The sequence below is a fragment of the Ambystoma mexicanum genome, chromosome 1p (assembly GCF_040938575.1).
Source record: "Ambystoma mexicanum isolate Mex_15411 chromosome 1p, UKY_AmexF1_1, whole genome shotgun sequence".
NCBI lineage: Eukaryota > Metazoa > Chordata > Amphibia > Caudata > Ambystomatidae > Ambystoma > Ambystoma mexicanum.
The window spans coordinates 1,209,929,979-1,209,949,064 of record NC_090921.1 but is presented as its reverse complement, the minus strand read 5'-3'; the positions used below and the strand labels follow the sequence as shown (position 1 = coordinate 1,209,949,064).

At 45.8% G+C, this 19,086-nt stretch overlaps 1 protein-coding gene and 1 non-coding gene across 10 annotated transcripts in view; one reads left to right on the top strand and one right to left on the bottom strand.

Annotated features, from left to right (window-relative positions):
• GRAMD1A (GRAM domain containing 1A) overlaps positions 1-19,086 on the top strand; it is a 1,703,145-nt gene that overhangs the window by 1,484,518 nt on the left and 199,541 nt on the right. For all 9 annotated transcript variants that reach the window (XM_069604938.1, XM_069604939.1, XM_069604941.1 and 6 more), the window contains one exon: positions 12,522-12,606. In XM_069604938.1, the coding sequence (XP_069461039.1) occupies positions 12,522-12,606 (85 nt within the window). The remainder of the gene's footprint in view (positions 1-12,521; positions 12,607-19,086) is intronic.
• LOC138462175 (U1 spliceosomal RNA) lies at positions 2,734-2,896 on the bottom strand. The gene has a single exon (XR_011264783.1). It is a non-coding gene; the product is annotated as a U1 spliceosomal RNA (small nuclear RNA).

The window sequence follows — 19,086 nt, the reverse complement described above, 5'->3', positions numbered from 1 at the left end:
AGTGATAGGCATGCAGTCCCAAAGACAGCTTTTGGTGTCAGGGGCCGTCATCAAAGGTTAGTTGCTTGTTATTTCTTTCAGTGTATATGTGTTAATATTTTTCTGAAATAGTGGGGGCGACCGAGCTTAGCGAGGGAGCTAAAAGGATCTAGGGAGGGTTTGGGGGCGTCCCCCCCAAGAATTTGTTTTACAAATATGGGGTTGAAATGGTGCATTTTACTGCAGAAAAAGTGACCAAAAAGCCATTAATTTACAATCGGTTCTAAAGGGGAACATGAAAATTCCATGTCACCAACAGCAGACAAGAACATTCTACAACACATGTTAATAATCAATGTGTCCACAGTGTAAAACAGCACTGTAACTCATGTAACACATTGTCATGCTGGTTGTGCCCAGAATATGCCTCTGTTGCCACATGTCTATGCTGGCTGTTCCAAATGTAGGCCAGCATTGTCCTGTACAACGCATGATTGATGCTGCCTGAGCATGTGCAGTGTGCCCAATACACATGCCAAATTATCAATGTAATACCCATTCATTACTTCTGTGTTAATGATTGATGCTGCCTGTGCAGCGCTGTGCCCAATACATATGGTAGCTTATCTCTGTAATACCCATTCATTACTTCTGTGTTAATGATTGATGCTGCCTGTGCAGCGCTGTGCCCAACACATATGGTAGCTTATCTCTGTAATACACATTTATTACTTCTGTGGTAATGAAAGAAGCATAATCCAATTCAACAGATAAAATGTAGGAAAGCGATCACCCAAAGGTGAACCTAATTGAAGAAACGCAATGCGAGCACAATCTTAAAGTATGAAGAACTTTTCTTATTTCATGATTAGTAACTTATTATAACCTTTCCTGGACAGGTTAAACCACGCAATCAAACGAGAAAGGGAAGCAAACAAAAGCCAAAAGAGTGGCCGCAGTGGGTTTTAAACTACATCTGGGATTATTGGCTCCGAATACGATGGGGTCGAGATTGCCAATTCTCCTGTCTTGTACATATTATTAAGTCTCTGAAAAGCATTCAGCACAGTTAAGAAGTCCAATAATTTTACTAAGACTGCAATTGTTTTGAGTGTGACACTGCATTGTTTTTGTTTGCACAAGTTCTCAATATCTGCTGGCACACTTCATGTGGCAATGCAGAGTATTCCAGATAAGTGTCCATCTGTCAAACGCGATCTTGATTTTGTTTTTATGCTCTTCAATCTTGAGAAAAGCTGTTCACACCAGTATGTGCTGCCAAACAGTGCAATGAACCTGAAATCTGAAAATCGGTTTTTAAATTCAACCAAAAGATTCCCAATCAGTGCAGAATACTTGTCATGGTTGATGCTGTGAGCAAATCTTGTTAACAGTACTGTGAAATGAGTAGCATTCTTTACATTCAGCTGTTTCTGAAACAATTCCTATTTATGAACGAAGGATTGGATGTGCTCATACAGCCTGTTCACAAACTGATCCTTCCCTTGCAGTTTGTATTCAGGTCCAAAAGATATGTGTTATGTCAACAAGGAATGCCAAGTCATTCAACCAGCTATCATCACCCAAGAAGCTGACATCTTTCCCTTTGTTGGTCATTAATGTTTTAATTTCTTTGAGCAGTGACCAGAATCTGGATAGTGTGGCTGCCCTGCTAAGCCAACGAACTTGGCAAAAGTAAATAACATCATCATGGTCTGCTCCCATCTGCGCAAGAAATGCTTGGAACTGTCTATGACTAAGCCCTTTTGACCTTTGCAATTCACTGTAGAAACAACCTTTTCCATCACACGCATCATCTCCAGGGCCTTTGCGCACAGTTGTTCCTGGTGAATGATGCAGTGATGCGTGATGACGTTCTGGGGAACTGACTTTGCCATTAAACGGACAAATACATTGTGTTTGCCGATCATAGCAGAGGCTTCATCAGTTGTCAGACCACAGAGTTTGTCCGATGGCAGACTGAATTTCAACAAGACACGTTTCACTTCATTGAAAATGTCTTGTCCCGTTTGTTTTGCCTTTCATTGGACATAGGTCAAGTAGTTCCTCAGCAATTTGGAATTGTTTGGTCACTCCTCGTACTAAGATCACCAGTTTACTAAAATAAAATCCCTTTTGGGTACTATTCAAACCGGGTGATTTCTGTTCGGCATAAGCAATGTTTTCTTTTGGACCACACCCAGCACAGCTCCTGCAGCTCCCCTATGAAAGCAGTTGGGTGGCTGCATGTGTGTGATGTTAATAGGGGCATTTATTTATTCATGCAATTTTTGTCGGATACCTGTATATGTATTTATTTATGCAATGTTTGTGGGATACACGTATCCCACAAATATTGCATAAGTAAATAAATAAGCCAGGTCCATGTATCCACCAAACATTGCATAAATAAATATTAACCAGGTCGTGGACCCTCACTGCATGACCTTTCCAGGAGAAGGGGACATTGGAGTGTAAAACCTGACACAGGAAAAGCAGATGGTGCAGGAGTTCGAGAACGAGTAGGAGTGATAGTTGAAAGGAGAGGCTGGTAGACGAGATGAGGATGGAGGCTGTGACGTGGAGCAGATAGCAAGAGAGGAGGAGGAGAAAGTGGGAGAAAAAGAGGTGAAAAGAGGAGTTGAGGAACCGAATGAGGAGGAGGCCAAAGGAGGGGAGGAACAGGAGGCTGCAGCAAAATAAATTCTGCCACAAGACTGCACACTTAACTTTTTCTTTCTTTCATCAATAAATCAGGGGAAAGCGCGAACGTAGTCCCCCACTACCAGAAATAATGCAGTAGAGTATCCGCATTTGGGGACATCGTAGGGGTCAACAAATCTGACGTGCAATGGATGAGCCTCACCCTGGGAGATCTGCCTTTATGATCATAGATCCTCCCCTGCCAGGTAAGTATGAGTTGCAAGCAAGAGGGCAGGGGTTGGGCCCGTTCTGGATGCCCTGCTAAGCAAGGGTGAGAAGGCAGGCCCTGACCCAGCCCCAGCTCTCCCCGAATCCCTGAGCATCTGCAGAGCTGCCTGTCCCACGTGTAGGGGGAAGCTCCGGCAGGCAGAGCCCAGCAGAAGAGGCACATTGTAGCACAGTTCCTTTCATCAGGCCCTGCTCAGCCTGAGATTTGCATAAATTTGGGCCTGGCCACCAGCCAGCAGGCCCATTCGGAATGCGAGCAGGCATGGTGCAGTGCGCCCACTGGCCTGTCGGCCCCAGGCGGGTCCATGGCCCTCCTGACCCGACAGGTCACCCCGCTTAACAAGAGCGTCTCAGGTGGGGTGCCACCCAGCAGGACATGGCAACGCCGTGAAGGCAAGGCCCGACCGTGCCCGATCGGTGCTGGGACGGGGCCGGCGGTGGCAGCTGGTAGCCAGCCTGCCACCCCCGGCCCCCACCCATCCCCAGGAGCTGGCTGGGCCTTCTTAAGGTTGCAGGGCCTGGGAGCAAAAACAGAGCCAGGGCAGGGTGGCTTCCATGAACAATAGGGGCATCATGGGGCGCACAAGTCTGGGGTTAGGCGCCTGTGCACTTCACCCCTCGGTGAATGCTGGCCCTCTTGACTGCAGCAAAATTCTGCTGCAAGACCAGGGGCTCTCTGCGCAACCAACCTACTCACACACGTGACTTTTTCTTTCTTTCACCAATACATCAGGGCTGTGGACCCCTGAGCTGCTCAGGGCTGGCTCTCTTGACTGCAGCAAAAGAAACTCTGCTACAAGACCCTAATCCTTTGTCTGTGCTCCTGAGCCTCGCGGGCCACATAAAAAGGCTTGGAGGGCCGCATTGTGGCCCATGGGCCGTATGTTGGACAACCCTGATCTAGCCCTTCCATCACCACCGAGGAATCAATAGGGTTTGATATCTGTAGCAGTGGGAAAGCTATTTTCCACACTGGGAAAAGAGGAATGATTCCTACAGACTTGGTTTTGATACCCTCTCTGGGGTGCTACATTCGATTGGCCCCAAAATCTGGCCTAGCGTGGAAGTTTGGGATAGACGTCTTAGCAGGTGTTATTGATCCGATTTTCGGTGAGATGGGAAGGTTCTCTTACAAAACAATGGCGAGATCTCTTTTGAGGTACGTTGGGGAGATCAGATTGCCCAGCGAATTCTGGAGAGAGCTCTATTTCCTCACTTTAAAGAAAGTAAACAAGATAAAACAGAAAGAGGTGACTTAGGCTTTGGGGAAGCTGATAAATCGATTAACATTGAAGAAAGGAAGAGAGAAGAACTCACCATTTATCCCGACCTAGCCTTCGCCCAGCGAAATTAACCTGCTCTCACTGAAGCGTTTTTACAAGTAATTCCGGAAAAAGAAGGCTTAGAGAAGTGGAGTCCCTTTTTCTTTCTAAAACAGGGATTGCTTTACAGAAGAGAAACCTAGCCAGAAGGTAGGTTTGGTAAAAACACAATTGGTAATACCGAAGATCCATCGAAAGGTTGTCCTGGAAATCGCGCATTCCCATCTCAATTGGACCGCTCGAAACATCCAGATTAGGCAATAAATATGTCCTTGTGGTTGTGGATTATGCAACCCGATATCCCTAGGCATTCCCAATGTGAAATAATACCACTCAGCAGATCCTTAAACATCTACTGTATTTCTCCAGGGTCAGATTTCCAAAGGAAATACTAACAGACGAGGGTTCAAATTATATGAGTACTCTTATGGCCGAAGTCAACGAGCTACTCCACATCACTACCTTGCGAACTTCTGTGTACATCTGTGTTCCATCCTCAAACCAATGTCTTGGTAGACAGATTCAACAAAACACAAAAACGAATTCTACGAAAACTGGTACACAAGGACGGGAAAGACTGGGACCAAATGATCCCATGGGCAGTATTTGCAGTGAGGAAATCCCGCCAAGCTTCCTCAGGTTTCTCTCCCTTTGAATTGCTCTATGGAAGAGAGCCGGGAGACGTCCTGGACATGCTCCAGGAAACCTGGGAAGAATGAGAGGAGGCCCCTATTCCCATCTTGCAAACCGCCACACGAATGCGAGAACATATGAAGTTGGTCCGAGACTTAGTTTGTACTCATATGGGAAAAGCCCTGAGCCAACAAAAGGCCACCTATGACAAGAAAGCGGATTTAAAATCATGCTCCATGGGACATAAAGTACTGTTCCTTTTACCAACCTCAGGGAACAAGCTTGTCTCCAAATGGCACATAATTTATGAGATAGTATACCGAATGGGAACCTTTACTTATAGAGTAGCCCAACCAGACAGAAAAAAGAAAATCCAATGATATCACATAAATCTCTTGAAAGAGTGGAAAGAGAACCCATCAGCCACCCATGCCAAAGTACTAGCCTGTCTGCTTCCTGAAGACATAGACAACTTTGATTTAATTCCTTCCACGCTATCTACACAACACCAGAAATATCTAAAAGATGTAGTGATTTCATTTCTCGATTTCTTCTCAGAAAAACCAGGAAGAGTAAAAGTTACATACCACTATATTAGAACATCTAAAGGTAAAGTGGTGCACTTAAAACCACATCGACTCCCAGAATCCCATAAACAGATAGTGATTGAGGAAGTCAACAAAATGTTGAAAGACAATATTATTGAGCCCTCCTCAAGGCCATCGTCCCCTCCTATTGTGTTGGTCACTAGACCTGACGGTTCCGGGAGATTCTGTATAGATTTCCATCAATTCAATGCAATATCGGACTTCGAAGCCTATCCCATGGCACGCATTGATAACCTAATTGATAAACCTGGAGCAGCCACCTTTCTATCTAACCTAGATTTAACCACGGGGCACTGGCAAGTTCCTGTATATGGGCCAGATAAGGAAAAGACTGTGTTTTCAATGCCTCTATGATTATCCCAATTTTAAGTTTTCCTTTTGCCTACACACTGAGCCAGCCACTTTCCAACACCTCATGGATCAAATCCTACAACCTTATTCTGATTTCTGCTGGGCTTATATTGACGATATCGTCATTTATAGCAAGATTTGGGAAGACCATCTCTTCCATCTTAATACCATCTTGAAAGTCTCAGAAATGCTGGCCTAACTGCTAATCCAGCTAAGTGCAGACTGGCCCAATCATCCGTAAAATATCTTGACTTCTTCATAGGGAACGGGAATTTACCGCCCCTACATGAGAAGGTAAAAGCTGTCTTTAGATACACCAACTCCCAACACCAAAGATGAGCTTCGAGCTTTTCTTGGGTTAATAGGATACTACCGTAGGTTTATCCTCAACTTTTTTGACAAAACAGCCCGGCTGACAGATAAACTTAAGAATGCCGGACACCAGAAACTTTGGTGGAATGATGAGGATGAGGTTACAACACCTTGAAGCAGACTCACTGTCAGAACCCAATCCTGAAGGTAGTCGACTTCTCTTAGGAGTTTGTCCTACAGATAGATGCCTCCCTTACAGGGTTAGGAGCCGTCCTGTCCCAGTCTTGCGATGGTTTGGAACATCCCATATTATTCACCAACCGCACATGGAAAAAATGACTCTATGTTGGAACTGGAGGCTCTAGCCATCAAGTGGGCCATTATCCATCTTAGGTACTACCTATTGGGACGAAAGGTCACACTTGTTACAGACCACTCAGCCCTATTTTGGATTAGCCAAGGCAAAGACTCCAACCCTCGGCTCATGCGATGGTTTCTAGACCTACAACCCTATTGTTTCACTGTGGAACACCGAAAAGCAAAAGACTAGGGAAATGTAGATTTTCTGTCCCGGTTTCCCCTGTGAAACAAATGTGGCTACATTGCATGGAGGAAGGGTTTGTGATAAACCTGAAGGTGTCTCCCTAGCTAGTCCCCGGGGATCTGTCATCCAGGTGTCCAGAACACGGCCATCGCTATTGGATCCAGTTCCTGGGGGTGGACCAGTGAGGAAGGATCACCTGGATGGGTGTCCTTGGGGATTGGGAGTGGGACACTGATGGGTGAGATGCGGTATCCTCCTTCTTTCAATACCTTTTCCCCATCCTACCAAGTAGGACATTCAAAACACTGCCCCCCTTTTTCAACACAAACACTTTTGCACAACACGAAAGACAATGGACTGATACCAGAGCCGTTTACCTGACATGTCCCAATACAAGGGTCAGGCAAAGTCAGGCAATTGACCAAAGTCACACACAGCTGACGGCCCTTTCCCTTCCCCACAGGGATAAAAGGTGGAGTACGAGAGCACAGTACGAGCAAGGCAGGCCGAACTACGTGAGAGCTAACTCAGCATGACAGTTCAAGAGGAGGAGAAAGACGGTGACAAGGAGAGAAGTGACCTTGCCCTTTCCGATCAAGGTCTGTGAAACCTCAGGAGAAGGAATCGTAAGACCGCAAACAATAGCCAGAGTGTGTTGCAGCAGATGTCAACGGTACACAAGCCCATCCTCTGCTGATAACCAAGCTGGGGCGAGATGCTTGTCTATGTGGTACTGACCTTGACTTGAAAGAGAAAGAAAGCCAAGCGGTTCATCACAGCCGGTGAGTCGAGGGGAGAATCGATAAGAAACCGAACTGTGTTGAATGAAAAGTAGCAAGCAGCTAATTGAACTGTGAAAGCAGAAACAGCTATTGATGCTAGAAGGGGGGGAAAACGAGCAACAGAGGAGTCCGGCACCACGTGGGTGCTTACTCAGTAAACTCTGGCCGATTACCCGATTGTTAAAACTGCCATAACCAGAAGGCCCTGGGAAAAGGTGAAAAGGGGGTCGAAGTGGTCATACAGGGGTCTTGTAAAATCCTCTCTGCAGTCGAATGTCTTTGACCGACAGATGATTTTGAAGTTAAGGGAAGTGAATCCTGTATCGTAAGAAATGGGGAAGTGAATCCAAGAATTGAATGAGAAAGACACGATTGATAACATTGGCAAGAGTGAACCCGGCAGTGGGATGCTGACAAAAAAGGGCAATGCCTGAAGTCCCTATGAACAGCGTATTGACAGGAGTGACCCTGATTTAGGGATGTCCACAGTGTACTGTTTGAAAAGACATTAAAAGTTGTGAATACAAGAAAAGCCATAGTGAACCCAAAGGAGGGAGGTTGACCTCCGAGAGGGGTCTGAGCCCGAAGGAGGGAGATCCAAGGGTGGAAAGTCATCACCCAAAGCCCATTGGAAAGGAACTTTTAGTTTGTTTTGTTGAATATCATGCCCTTGAAGGCAAGGGACTTTTGTTGAAAAGAGACTTAACCATCGAAGAACCTGATTGCTGGTACGGAACTGTCGGCTCGTGCTGGGAAAGCTCGAGTGTGTGCTGTTCTCAGGAGATCCACCTTGTCCTGTGCTCTAAACGCGGGTGAAGGGAGATCCCTAGCAATCGCATCCTGACTTATTATTTGTGAACACTTCTTCCTTTATTGAACACCCTATCCCACACTCTTTCTGTAATTAATTGTAAGGATTTGGCAATAGTTTTCTTTTTAGTACACGCCTTTTATTTTGACAAGATACCACAAGGATTGCCTTATTTTTTATTTGATGGTCAAAGCTTGCTGCCATCTTAGATTTAGGTTAGGTTAGGCGTTTTTCCACCTTGCATTTACAGTTAGATAAACACCCTTGAACTGTGATCACTTGTGTCTGTCTTTACTGTTGTCACCATAAGTTCCTTACACTGACCACAGGGAAAAAAGAGTGACCATGTGGATAGAGGGGCAAAACCCACCTTACATAAGAACCCCAAATAATCAAGTTTATGCCGTAGAATGCGATATAGAACTGTCTTTAACTAGAAGAACATGAGCTATAAAAGGGTTACATTTGGGCTGTAACATTTCATCTCACTGCACCAACGTGTCTGTAGTCCCGTTAACAAGGTGGCAGAAGTAGTGCAGCCTAAAAAAGGATGCATGAACCCTGGGGGTACAAGTATTGGGCATACATGGGTAAAGCTGGAGACCATTATGGCACTGTCTGTCGGGTGATGTGCAGACTTGATGGACCTGGGCCGTCCTCCTTAGCATACTTGCCAACCCTACAGATTTAGGCGGTAGGCTACTGCTTTTCAGACATACCTACTGCCTACGGATTTTACTATCCTATCCTACCACATTTTTAAACTGGTGTAGACTGTGACACATCACATCATGACATTACCCTCTAGTTTTTGGTAACTCCTGTTAGTGATTGATGAGGCGACACTCTGACAGACTCTGACTACAGCAACAGAGGAATTGTCATGGATGCACAGAAGCGCTATGACCTCTCTTAGTCTCACGTGCTGGCTGGATCGTCGCATATCCATCCATAGTAAAGAAAACAGCATATCCGTGTTTTCTGAGCAAGGTGGGTTTAAGTGAAACCCACCTTTTTTCAACAAGGTAACCAAGCTTTCGTTATTGGAATGTAATTACTCTACCCAAGGGTCGGTCTGGGGCATAAATATTGTTTAGGACACCAATGAAAAAGGGGCCCACAGTTGAAAATTGTAATTCATTCCTTTTGTAACAGATTGGATCGTACCCATGGGGAAGTTTATAGATAAAAGGTGATGCAAATGGTACATTTCAAAGAATATGTATTCAGCAACAATAGCCACAACTACTAGCCACATAGTGAAGTAACTTATCAAACTGGCACACATGGCCCAAAAAAGGTGGCCCACTTTGACCCACAAAACTGGCCCACAATGGCATTTTCAGTTTGTGGTATGAGCAGTGCCCTATTCACCTGTAGGCCGGTCCGAGCCTGCTAGTATCCTGCAACAAATGTCTTTTTTTCCCTGATTTTTTTGCAGTGACCGAATGGCAGGAACTAAATAGCATGCAACAGACTTCTTTTTTCACAATGACTGGTTTTTTGTGGCGCTCTTGATTTTTAGGCAAAAGGTAAGAGCATCAGTATTTAGGAAGGAGGATATTTGGCTTTTTTTTAATATTTGTTAAATTCTAGATGACCATGTTTAAATGAGGCGCATTTTAAACGTGTGTGTGTGTGTGTTGCACATTTTATGAATAAGTATGAATTAATGAGGTTACCGGTGACAACAGTAAACTGAATGCCCCGACACTATCTTCTGTGATAACATCTGTGGCTGATTAATAGCACCCCACTGCGTCTTAATTATTCAGTGTGTTGGTCAATTCTTTTGCTTGAACTTCTGATAGTCTCATTTTTGTTTCTTATGTACTTATCTTTGTGACTTTGTTCTCTCTGCTTGTGAGGTTTGTGATCTGTATTTTTTAGGCTGTTTGAATGGTTCTATAACGAAACATCATGTGGTTACATCCATTGCTGTTTTGTGTTTGTATTTCGATTCCCTACTAAATGTTTAACGAAAAGCAATGTAAAGGCAACATGTTTTGGCTTTTCTGCAGGCAGGTGACATGCACTTCTCAAGCGCTCGCATAATGGTACTACCGCCCATTATACGTCAACAGTTGGAAAATGGTAACACTGTGGCACACTATGGCTGTGCCTGGCAAATAACACTAATGCCAGCACAAAACTCAAAACTGTTAGATGTGCTTATAAACAAATGTGTGTCCCAGAATATCTGTGCATTGCACCACACTCCCGCCGCAAATGAGCAATGGCAAAGCCAGTCGTCTTGGCTGTTGTGTATGCATGCCATAGGCACCCTCCGGGCATTTCCACAATGGTGCTGCTCTCTGCCATAAAAAGTTAACAAACAGAAAATGATTTTAGTTACTGGGCATATTATGGCTGTGCTTGGCAAATGCCCATATAATGCCCACAAAAGATCCAACACGGTCAGCCTTGCTAATGTTTGTCCCCAGCAGGAGTATAGTACAAGGAATAGATGCATGGACACACACTTCCTTATAAATGAAGTGACTGAAGGAATACTTGGTCAAGACATTTTTCTCACACTCGGAGCAGGTTTACAGCTGCAGTTAATCCATTGCCTTTCAATAGACTACTTATTAATAATCTGGAGTCACTTTAAAAGCACAAATCTTGCTCATACAAATCCAATTGATGTGTATTGTGCACAGGGAGGGGCACGCCATGGGCATAATGGGCATATGAGCTAGCATGGTGAATGGGTGGGTATAAAGTCAAACCCCCCCCCCCCACACTCCCCAACAGACTGTGCTCCTTCATAGCACATGGGTCTCTCCTATCTATCTTCACTGTCCTTGCCAATGGTTGACTTATAGGCGGCGCTCACAACACCCATAATAGCCAAAACTAAGAAGGCTTACCACAGTGCTCACAGTCACTCCCTCGTTATGTGATTTCCCAAGAAATCCGACCACCCCAGTTAGACATTTCTTGTAATCTGATCAGGGGGACATTTTGTGTGATGTCATGCCCTGCGAAGATACCATTTTGCTTAGGACTATTTTTGAAACTTGAAAAAAAATCCTACCTCTTTTTGATCACAGAATGTTGGCAAGTAGGCATTAGGGTACACCATGAAAATGTGATCCTTGAATCCCCCACCCGATGACCGCTGATCCCCCCTTCTGCCACACACACACACTGTGCACGTATGGTCAGCAGGTCTGATATAGGCTATAACACATACTCCTAAAGATTATGGGGGGCGGTAGGAGCGTACAGAAAATATAATGCCAGTTGTCAGTGCCTTAAGATACAGATTCTTAGGGCAACTACTGAGAGAGCGGGTGCGGGGCGTAGATGTACTGCGGGCCTTTGTTGAAAGGAAAACAAGTTGTCACGGTTTAACCAAAGAGGAATATTAACGCCTGTCAGGTGAGATGCCAGGCCTCTCTCCTGTGGGGGGTAAGTGCGTTAGTTGATTAACTGTAGCACACACACTGGCGCCGCCGGTGCCAGGCCTGCCTGGACATCCTGTCCCTTCGCCTCTTCGGTGGCGCAGGAGTTAAGTAGAACCCGACACCACTCCCCTCTCAGCCATGGGCACCCCTGGCTCCCGCGCAGCCAATGGCGTCCCGGGCAGGAAACTCCATCCCCCTCCGCCTGTAACCTGAGGCGGCTGCGAGCGGGGACTCGGAGGGGCGCCCCGGCCTGCCCCCGCCCCCCTCACTCACTGCCGCTCAGTCAGGGCCTGAGTGAGGAAGTTCACCCCGCGCACCCCTGTGCCTCTGCTGCGGAGGGGGGTGGGGAGGAGTGCCCTTTATCCTGCGCCTTTCACTGGAGGCTGAGACCCGCCGAGCCCAACTCCCCCCCCCCGCACATTGCGCGGCCCCGGAGAAACGCTCACACTTGGTGGTCGCCTGAGGTCTTTCTTCAGAGTTTCTTCTCGGGAGCGCGCCTGTGAAGGAGGAGGGGGCGCGGGAAAACAGCGGCTCGTGTTTGAAGGGGGCTCGGCGCGTGTCCCGTTACTTTTCGGTGTGGCCTCGCCTGTCCCGCCCGAAGTAGAATATAGTGGGGTACTTTTGGGCGCACCGACCCCGCTGAGCCATGAAAGAACTGGAGGTGGCAGAGAAGGGTTCGGAGAAAGGGCCAGATAAAGGTCCGGAAAGGGGTGCTGAGAAAGCTCCGGAGAAGGGCCCGGGGAAGGGTCTGGAGAGAGGTTCGGAGAGGGGCGTGAGCCGGCGCGGTTCCTTCTTCAAGCGCCAGCTCTCTGAAGATTTCGATTCTCGTTGGCAGATGCTCAGCCCGACCTACAAGCAGAGGAACGAGGACTTCCGGAAGATCTTCAAGAAGCTGCCCGACTCCGAGAGGCTCATCGTGGGTGAGTGCTGTCTGTCTCCACCCCTCCATCTCCCTGGCTCTGGAAGCCTTTCTGCCTGTGCCCCCTACCCAGCAGCCCACCCCCTCCACTCGTCTGCCTCTGCTTTCCCAGCTTCGGGAAATCTCCTTGCAGACCTGAACTCCTGCATCCAGACCCCAAACTTCTTTTCTTTCCACTCCATTGAAGTGTCTCTTGGCAGACTTTCTTTAATTGCTCTAATTCATATGTACCCTGCCCCCCTCCGCATTTTCTTGTTTCTGGGCATCTTGTCCTTTCTATGTAGATCATCACATTGTTAAAGTTTTCCTGTATTTCCCCCCCTGCACCACCTTTCCACCTCTCCCTCCATTTCTGCCTTTCATTACTTAATCACTTTAGTATTGTGTGTGTGTGTCTCTTCTCCCCCTCCAATTCACTTCTCTCTATACTGTTGTCACCTACATATGTTTAATTGTTGTCATGACAAGACCAGTAACGGGAGTATTGGTACATTGTGACCAAGTCAGTGGAATGATTGACCTCACGCAAAATCCATGAGTGATTAACAGATAGAATTATAGATAGGTGGCGATCAGCTACAGGATATATTTTCCACCGTGGGGGTTACAGGTATTATCTGTTAGACTACCATGCTGGAAATGGCCAAAATGTACTGGGGGAACCCTCTCATCCTTGGAGGAGCGGGGCCGTGGGGAGGAGGTTGCAGGGCCGGGTGAAGTGGTCCCAGGCCAGGTCGCAAGACAGCTTCTCTTCATAGAAACCAATCCTGGCACTTTGCATAAAAGCACAGAGCATTATGGGAACACAAGCATGTCCAGAATTTTTAATTTGAAAAATGTCTTATTGTAATTCAGTAAGAAACAATTTTGCGCGAATGATGGAAGTTGGGCTGTGCAGTTTTAATTGGTCACAGTATGCACCCTAAGAAAAAAATGTCTCTCCATTGCAGGACAAATATACCCGTCTGGACAGCTACAATAAGTATACCTGCTTTGGCTGCTTCTGTATTCAGATTCTTGTCCTTTATAACATTTTCCGAAAGTGCCTTTGGGTTGATTGTGCATGTGATAACTCTGCTTCAGGATAGATCTACTGGGAGCCTCCTGTTTTGAAGTTGAGTTGTCACACACACAAGCAACCCGCACTTCAGAGTGTTGTGAAAACCAATTTGATGTTGAAGTGTGGTTGTTGTGGGCAAGCTGTCGTGATCTGGCCTGTGCTGATAGACTACAAGCGCAAAGTACGGGTTACTCGCACATCAAGGAGGGCATCTACTAATTTTTAATGGTATGATGTGTGTGGCCCTCCTGCGCCCCTTTTCCCTTCCCTTTGTTTTCATTCATGGACAAGCATTGTAGGAGGTGGAATGAGGGGACTATTTAAAACATAAAATGTATCAAGTTCCACTCACCCTACCCCACAGCGAAAAAAAATATCGGACAAAGAAAAATTAAGAATTTTCTTACTGTGACATCACATTTGATTATGAATACCATAATCTTCTGCTCTGACATCACAGTCAGAGGATTCAGCTTTCAGAAAGGTAAATGGTTGCTACAACAAGGAGGGAACATAGGAATTAAATGGGAATTAAATGCAAATATAACAATGGAAGATAGAGGCCAACCTACTAAGCATTGTGAGCATTCGGAACATGCGAGTGCAGAGAGAGAGAGAGAAGGGATGAGAGAGGGGGATAAGTGCTAGGAGTACCACAGAGGAAAGTGCTCGGGAGTAAGCAGCTGTTAAGTGACTGGGTGAGAGTGGTCAACTGCCAAGAAGTAAGTGCAAGCCTATGACAGGCAAGTGTGTGCCTAGGCACGTGCTAACACCAGGCTGAGGCGATTGAGTGTGGGAGGCCAGGACCCAGGTGGACACATAAGGGCCCTGACTACCAGTCTCAGCCACTGTGGGACTTAGCAGACAAGGGAGGGAGGGAAGGAGGAGGTGAAAAGGAAGGCCTTGTAGAGCTCCGGAATTTGAGGAGGTCCGGCTCAAGAAGAAGAGGTAGGGGGAGGCTGTTCCATAGGAGGGAGCCAGCCAAGGAAAGAGATAGCAAAGCGCTTGACAAACAGAGTTCGTGCCGGAGGAGGGTAAAGATCTGGAGGGATAGTATTTAGTGAGAGCCAGTTGTAGATAGCTTGTTCCCCGGCCCCAGACAACCTTATGGATGATGCAGAGGGATTTGAATTTGATCCTTGCAGCAAACAGGAGCCAGTGAAGAGATTTTAGGGCTTGAGAGATGCAGTCCCTAGGCTTGAAGCCAAGGATATGTTTTTCAGCCCTATTCTGTATTAGCTGGGGGGGGTCGTAGAGAAGAAGAGGCTATTGCAGTATTCCAGCCTAGAGAAAACCAGAGCTCTAGAGACATTGAGCTTCTGGGGGAAAGTGAGGATGGGAAGGATTCCTTTGAGGAGGTGGAGTTGAAAGTGGGCATTCTTGGCAAGGTCCTGAATGTGAGGGAGGAAGGAAAGAGAGGAGTCAAAGATGGCTCCAATGTTTCTGGCTCCAGATGAAAAAGGGGGGGCATGGGGGTGGCCAGAGCGAGGGGGAAAAAGAGGAAGCAGGAGTCCCAATGGGAAGGACATCCCTCTTCCTGGCATTGAGGCCGAGATCACTGGAGGCACACCAGTACTGGATGGCGGATAGGCATTCAGGAATGATGGAGGAAGTAAGGAGAGGATCAGATGGTAGTTTAAATAAGAGTTGTGTGTCATCTGCATAACACCGGAAGTTAGGGCAGAAGGTGGAAATTTGGTGTGCGAGTGGCACAAGATAGATGTTAAAGAGCCAGGGAGAAAGTTTGGAGCCCTGGGGAATGCCACGGGTGGAGATAGAGGTGGGTGGGAGAAGGAACCCAGAATGAACTGGGAAGGACGATTATTGAGGCAGGAGGTCAGCCAGTCTAGTGCCCGCTCCGATATACCTTGGGTATTGTGGAGCCGTTTTGAGGATGAAGTGGTTAACCGTGCCAAATGCAGAGAGATCAAGTAGAATGAGAACAGCTAGAGAGTTAGAATCAAGAGATGCGAGCAGTTATTCACAGGTGTTCAGAAGAGCAGTTTCTGTGCCTCTGGATGCTCGGAATCCAGATTCATGGTCGTGTCGGCAACCAACAAGTTCAGTGTGCTGGGTCAGTTGGGGAAGACCAGCTTCTCCAAGAGTTTCCCAAGGAAGGGGGTGACAGAGATGAGGGGGTAGTTGGCTGGACAAGATGGGTCTGCAGAAGGTTTTTTCCGGAGGGGGTGCACAAGGGAGTGCTTGAGGAAAGAGGGGAAAGATCCAGTAGAAAAAGATTGGTTGCAGAAATCAGCAAGTGCAGGCGCCAGAGAGCTAATATTCTCCTTAATGGTTCTGGAGGAACAGGGGGAGACCTGTTTGGAGAAGACCTTCATGGAGCGGACAACTCGAGTGACCTCATCAGATGTGATACGAGAGAAGGAGGAGAGAAAGGCAGGGGAGGGGGTGGGAGGCCAAAGGAGGCAGGGGAAGGAGAGGGGGAAAGGGAAGTGAGGGTGCTTGGGATGTCCTGAGTTTTTGCACTGACGTGTGTGGCCAGTGCTTTGCAAAGGGCCTGGAAGGGAAAATGTATGGTGGAGACTGTGGAAGGGTTGGCTAGTTCCTTGAAGATTTTAAAGATTTCAGCCGTGTTGTTGGATGCACCAGATACTTGCCAAGAGTTAAATATCAGTAGCTAATGTCTAGTAGCTAGTGCAACTTTTGCACTGTGATCTATATCACACATGATACGCGTCTGCAGAAAACAGCTGCAGTAACTAGTTCATATTCAGATCTGAGTTAATGCAGCCGAGGCATTTAATTCATAACACACAGGGACAAAGGCCATCACAGAGTGATTAAATGCTGGCATATCCATTTGCGCGCATTATCTGCTGAGTTCATCTCCCTTTGGACCGCAAAATATGCCCTCCCCACTAGCTATTTGTGAGTAATAATCCACTGTTGACGAGACGGAAATGTGTGCTGTGTACATGTGGAGAACATGAATTCAATTTTAAAACAAGGGCAGAAGTCCTTTAAAAAAGTGGGGGGGAGGGGTCATTAACATTTGTAATGAAAAGTGTCATCACAGGAAGCAAACGGATGTTAAAGTGAAGTATGCCTATTTCACTCAATGTATCTTTCCCTATCGAAGAAAAGTGCACTGGACAAATACGCATTTGCCTCTCACAGATTAATCGTGACCACATGACAAATAACCCAAGAGCAAAGCGTTTCCTATACATTTTCGGGGGTAATTCATAGACTTGAGCGCAGATGCAGCGCACGCGGGCTGCGCAGAGAGGGAGCGTGCGCCAGCTTGCGCCGCAAATTTTGGAACACATTTATTCCATGAATTACCCCCTTGCTGTCAAAGCCCTGAAGGTGCTCACCGTTTAGGCCTGAAAAGCTTGCTGAATCTTAATGACCTACTTCACATGCTTTCTTGAGCAGACCCACGTGTGATCTTGTGGGTAAGTGGTCCCGTCTGGAGCAGGGCGAAAGAAAGACTAAACTAATTTGGGAGAGCATGATTTTTTTCTTAATTTTGAATTCTTCAATTACCATGAGGGGAACAGCGTCAGCTCTCTGAAAACATGGCAGGACGTCGTCGACTCCCATGTTCCCTCGACTTTAGCTCTGGTTACATTACAGCATTAGATTCATGTACATTTAGTCCCAGGATACGCCACATGGGGCCAAACCACATAAATGACAGCACTTTGGGGGTTAGGGTGCTCTGATTCTCTTATTTGACTTGGAGAGCAGTGGACTGTGGAGAGCATGAATCTGACAGGAGGTCAATAAGGGATGCCCAGGAAACAGGCCTTTCAGGAAGATTGGCACAACCAATGTTGTGCCACATGGCTCTTTAACTGAGGTAAATACGGTTCTTCCAGCAATATGTTATATGTTTAAAAGCAAAGACAGGCCCACCATTCCTGAGCCTGCCCAATGGGACCCCACCAAGAAGGATATCCTCAGGTGAGAGTGGGCAGAGAGTCCCCAGCATGGAACGCAGTCTTAAACTTATAGCAAGCTGGGGTTTGGAATATTTTCTAAAAATGTACTTCTTTAAGGGACAAGATGTTAAACAAGTATACTTGTCCTGTAAAAAAAATGGACTTGTCGCTCTTCGGCCTAAATTTATTAAATATGGCACACAGGTATATAACATGCTATTTTATGTTTGATAATTAATATAGAAGACAGATACATATTTAGAAATGAGTGGACCACAGCATCTCCAGCTGTAAATAGAACTTGGTCTGTCGAAGCGCGTGCCTTTAATCGTAGACAAAATAAACGGGCATATGACTTCTACAGCATAGTTCGCATCTTAAGCGTAACCATTACTTCAGATGATGTGCAATTAACTGAAGAACTGTGGTGTTGCATGAATGTAAGCACACGGAAGGACATTTCTATGCACTCAAATATAATTGCAGCCACCTGAATGATGAGACCAGTCTACGTTTTGTAATTTCGGACCAAAGCAACGTCCACTTTATCCCATTGACCTGCTCATATAAAGCCACTTCTCACCGTCCACTTTATCCCATTGACCTGCTCATGTAAAGCCACTTCTCACCGTACTAAAAACTCACCCACTGAAAGTCCTTTACAGTGACTTTTATTTAGTTTGGGATGGCTAATTAAATTAACCTTTCAAACAAAATTACTTTTATACAAAACACATAAAATAAAAGGCAAGGTATGCCAATTCAATACAATAAAAGGCAAGGTATGTCAATTCAACAGATAAAACATCATACAATATCACATGTGATTAGCATGATTGATCATATAATCGGAATAAAGAAAGCAATCAATTACTCACTTGGACAGATTGGGCATAGAAGCTTATTTAGGAATTGAATAGTGGCTATTCTTACTGTGATCTTTGGAGTCGCAAATAGCTCATTCCATAATTCATCATTTGAGCGTCTTATATAGTGATGTCTTGTTAATTTATCAATAATGTCTTTTCTCTGCATTTTTAAAGCCGTGCATTCTATTAAAAGATGTTTCAAACTTTCTTTGGTTAGTTTATCATTACAAAATCGACAGAATGAATCATCCAACTTAATGATGCCCCTTCTTACCAAAATTTGTTTGGTCGGCCATAGATTCAGGCGAAACCTCAGTATTTGGTTTCTGAGTTTGTGAGAGGGGCATTTTAGTAAGTAATCCGCCGTTTGGCGGAATTTTTTATGCCCAAACAGAGCTCTATCAAAATCTTTTAATTTTAGACAATCTTGTTGGGTTATATGCCAATCAAGTTGATATAATTTAATTTTGGCTTTAGAGGGATTAATTAGTAGAGTGTCTAATGAGATATTGGCTTCCGTCAAATCGGACATAACTGCCGCTCTCCAACTTGATGGAAATAAGTGTACTGAACGTAGAAGATAGTCTGCCAGAATCTTAAGTATGCCATTACTCGCCAGGCCCAACACACATTTTCTGAATAAACAG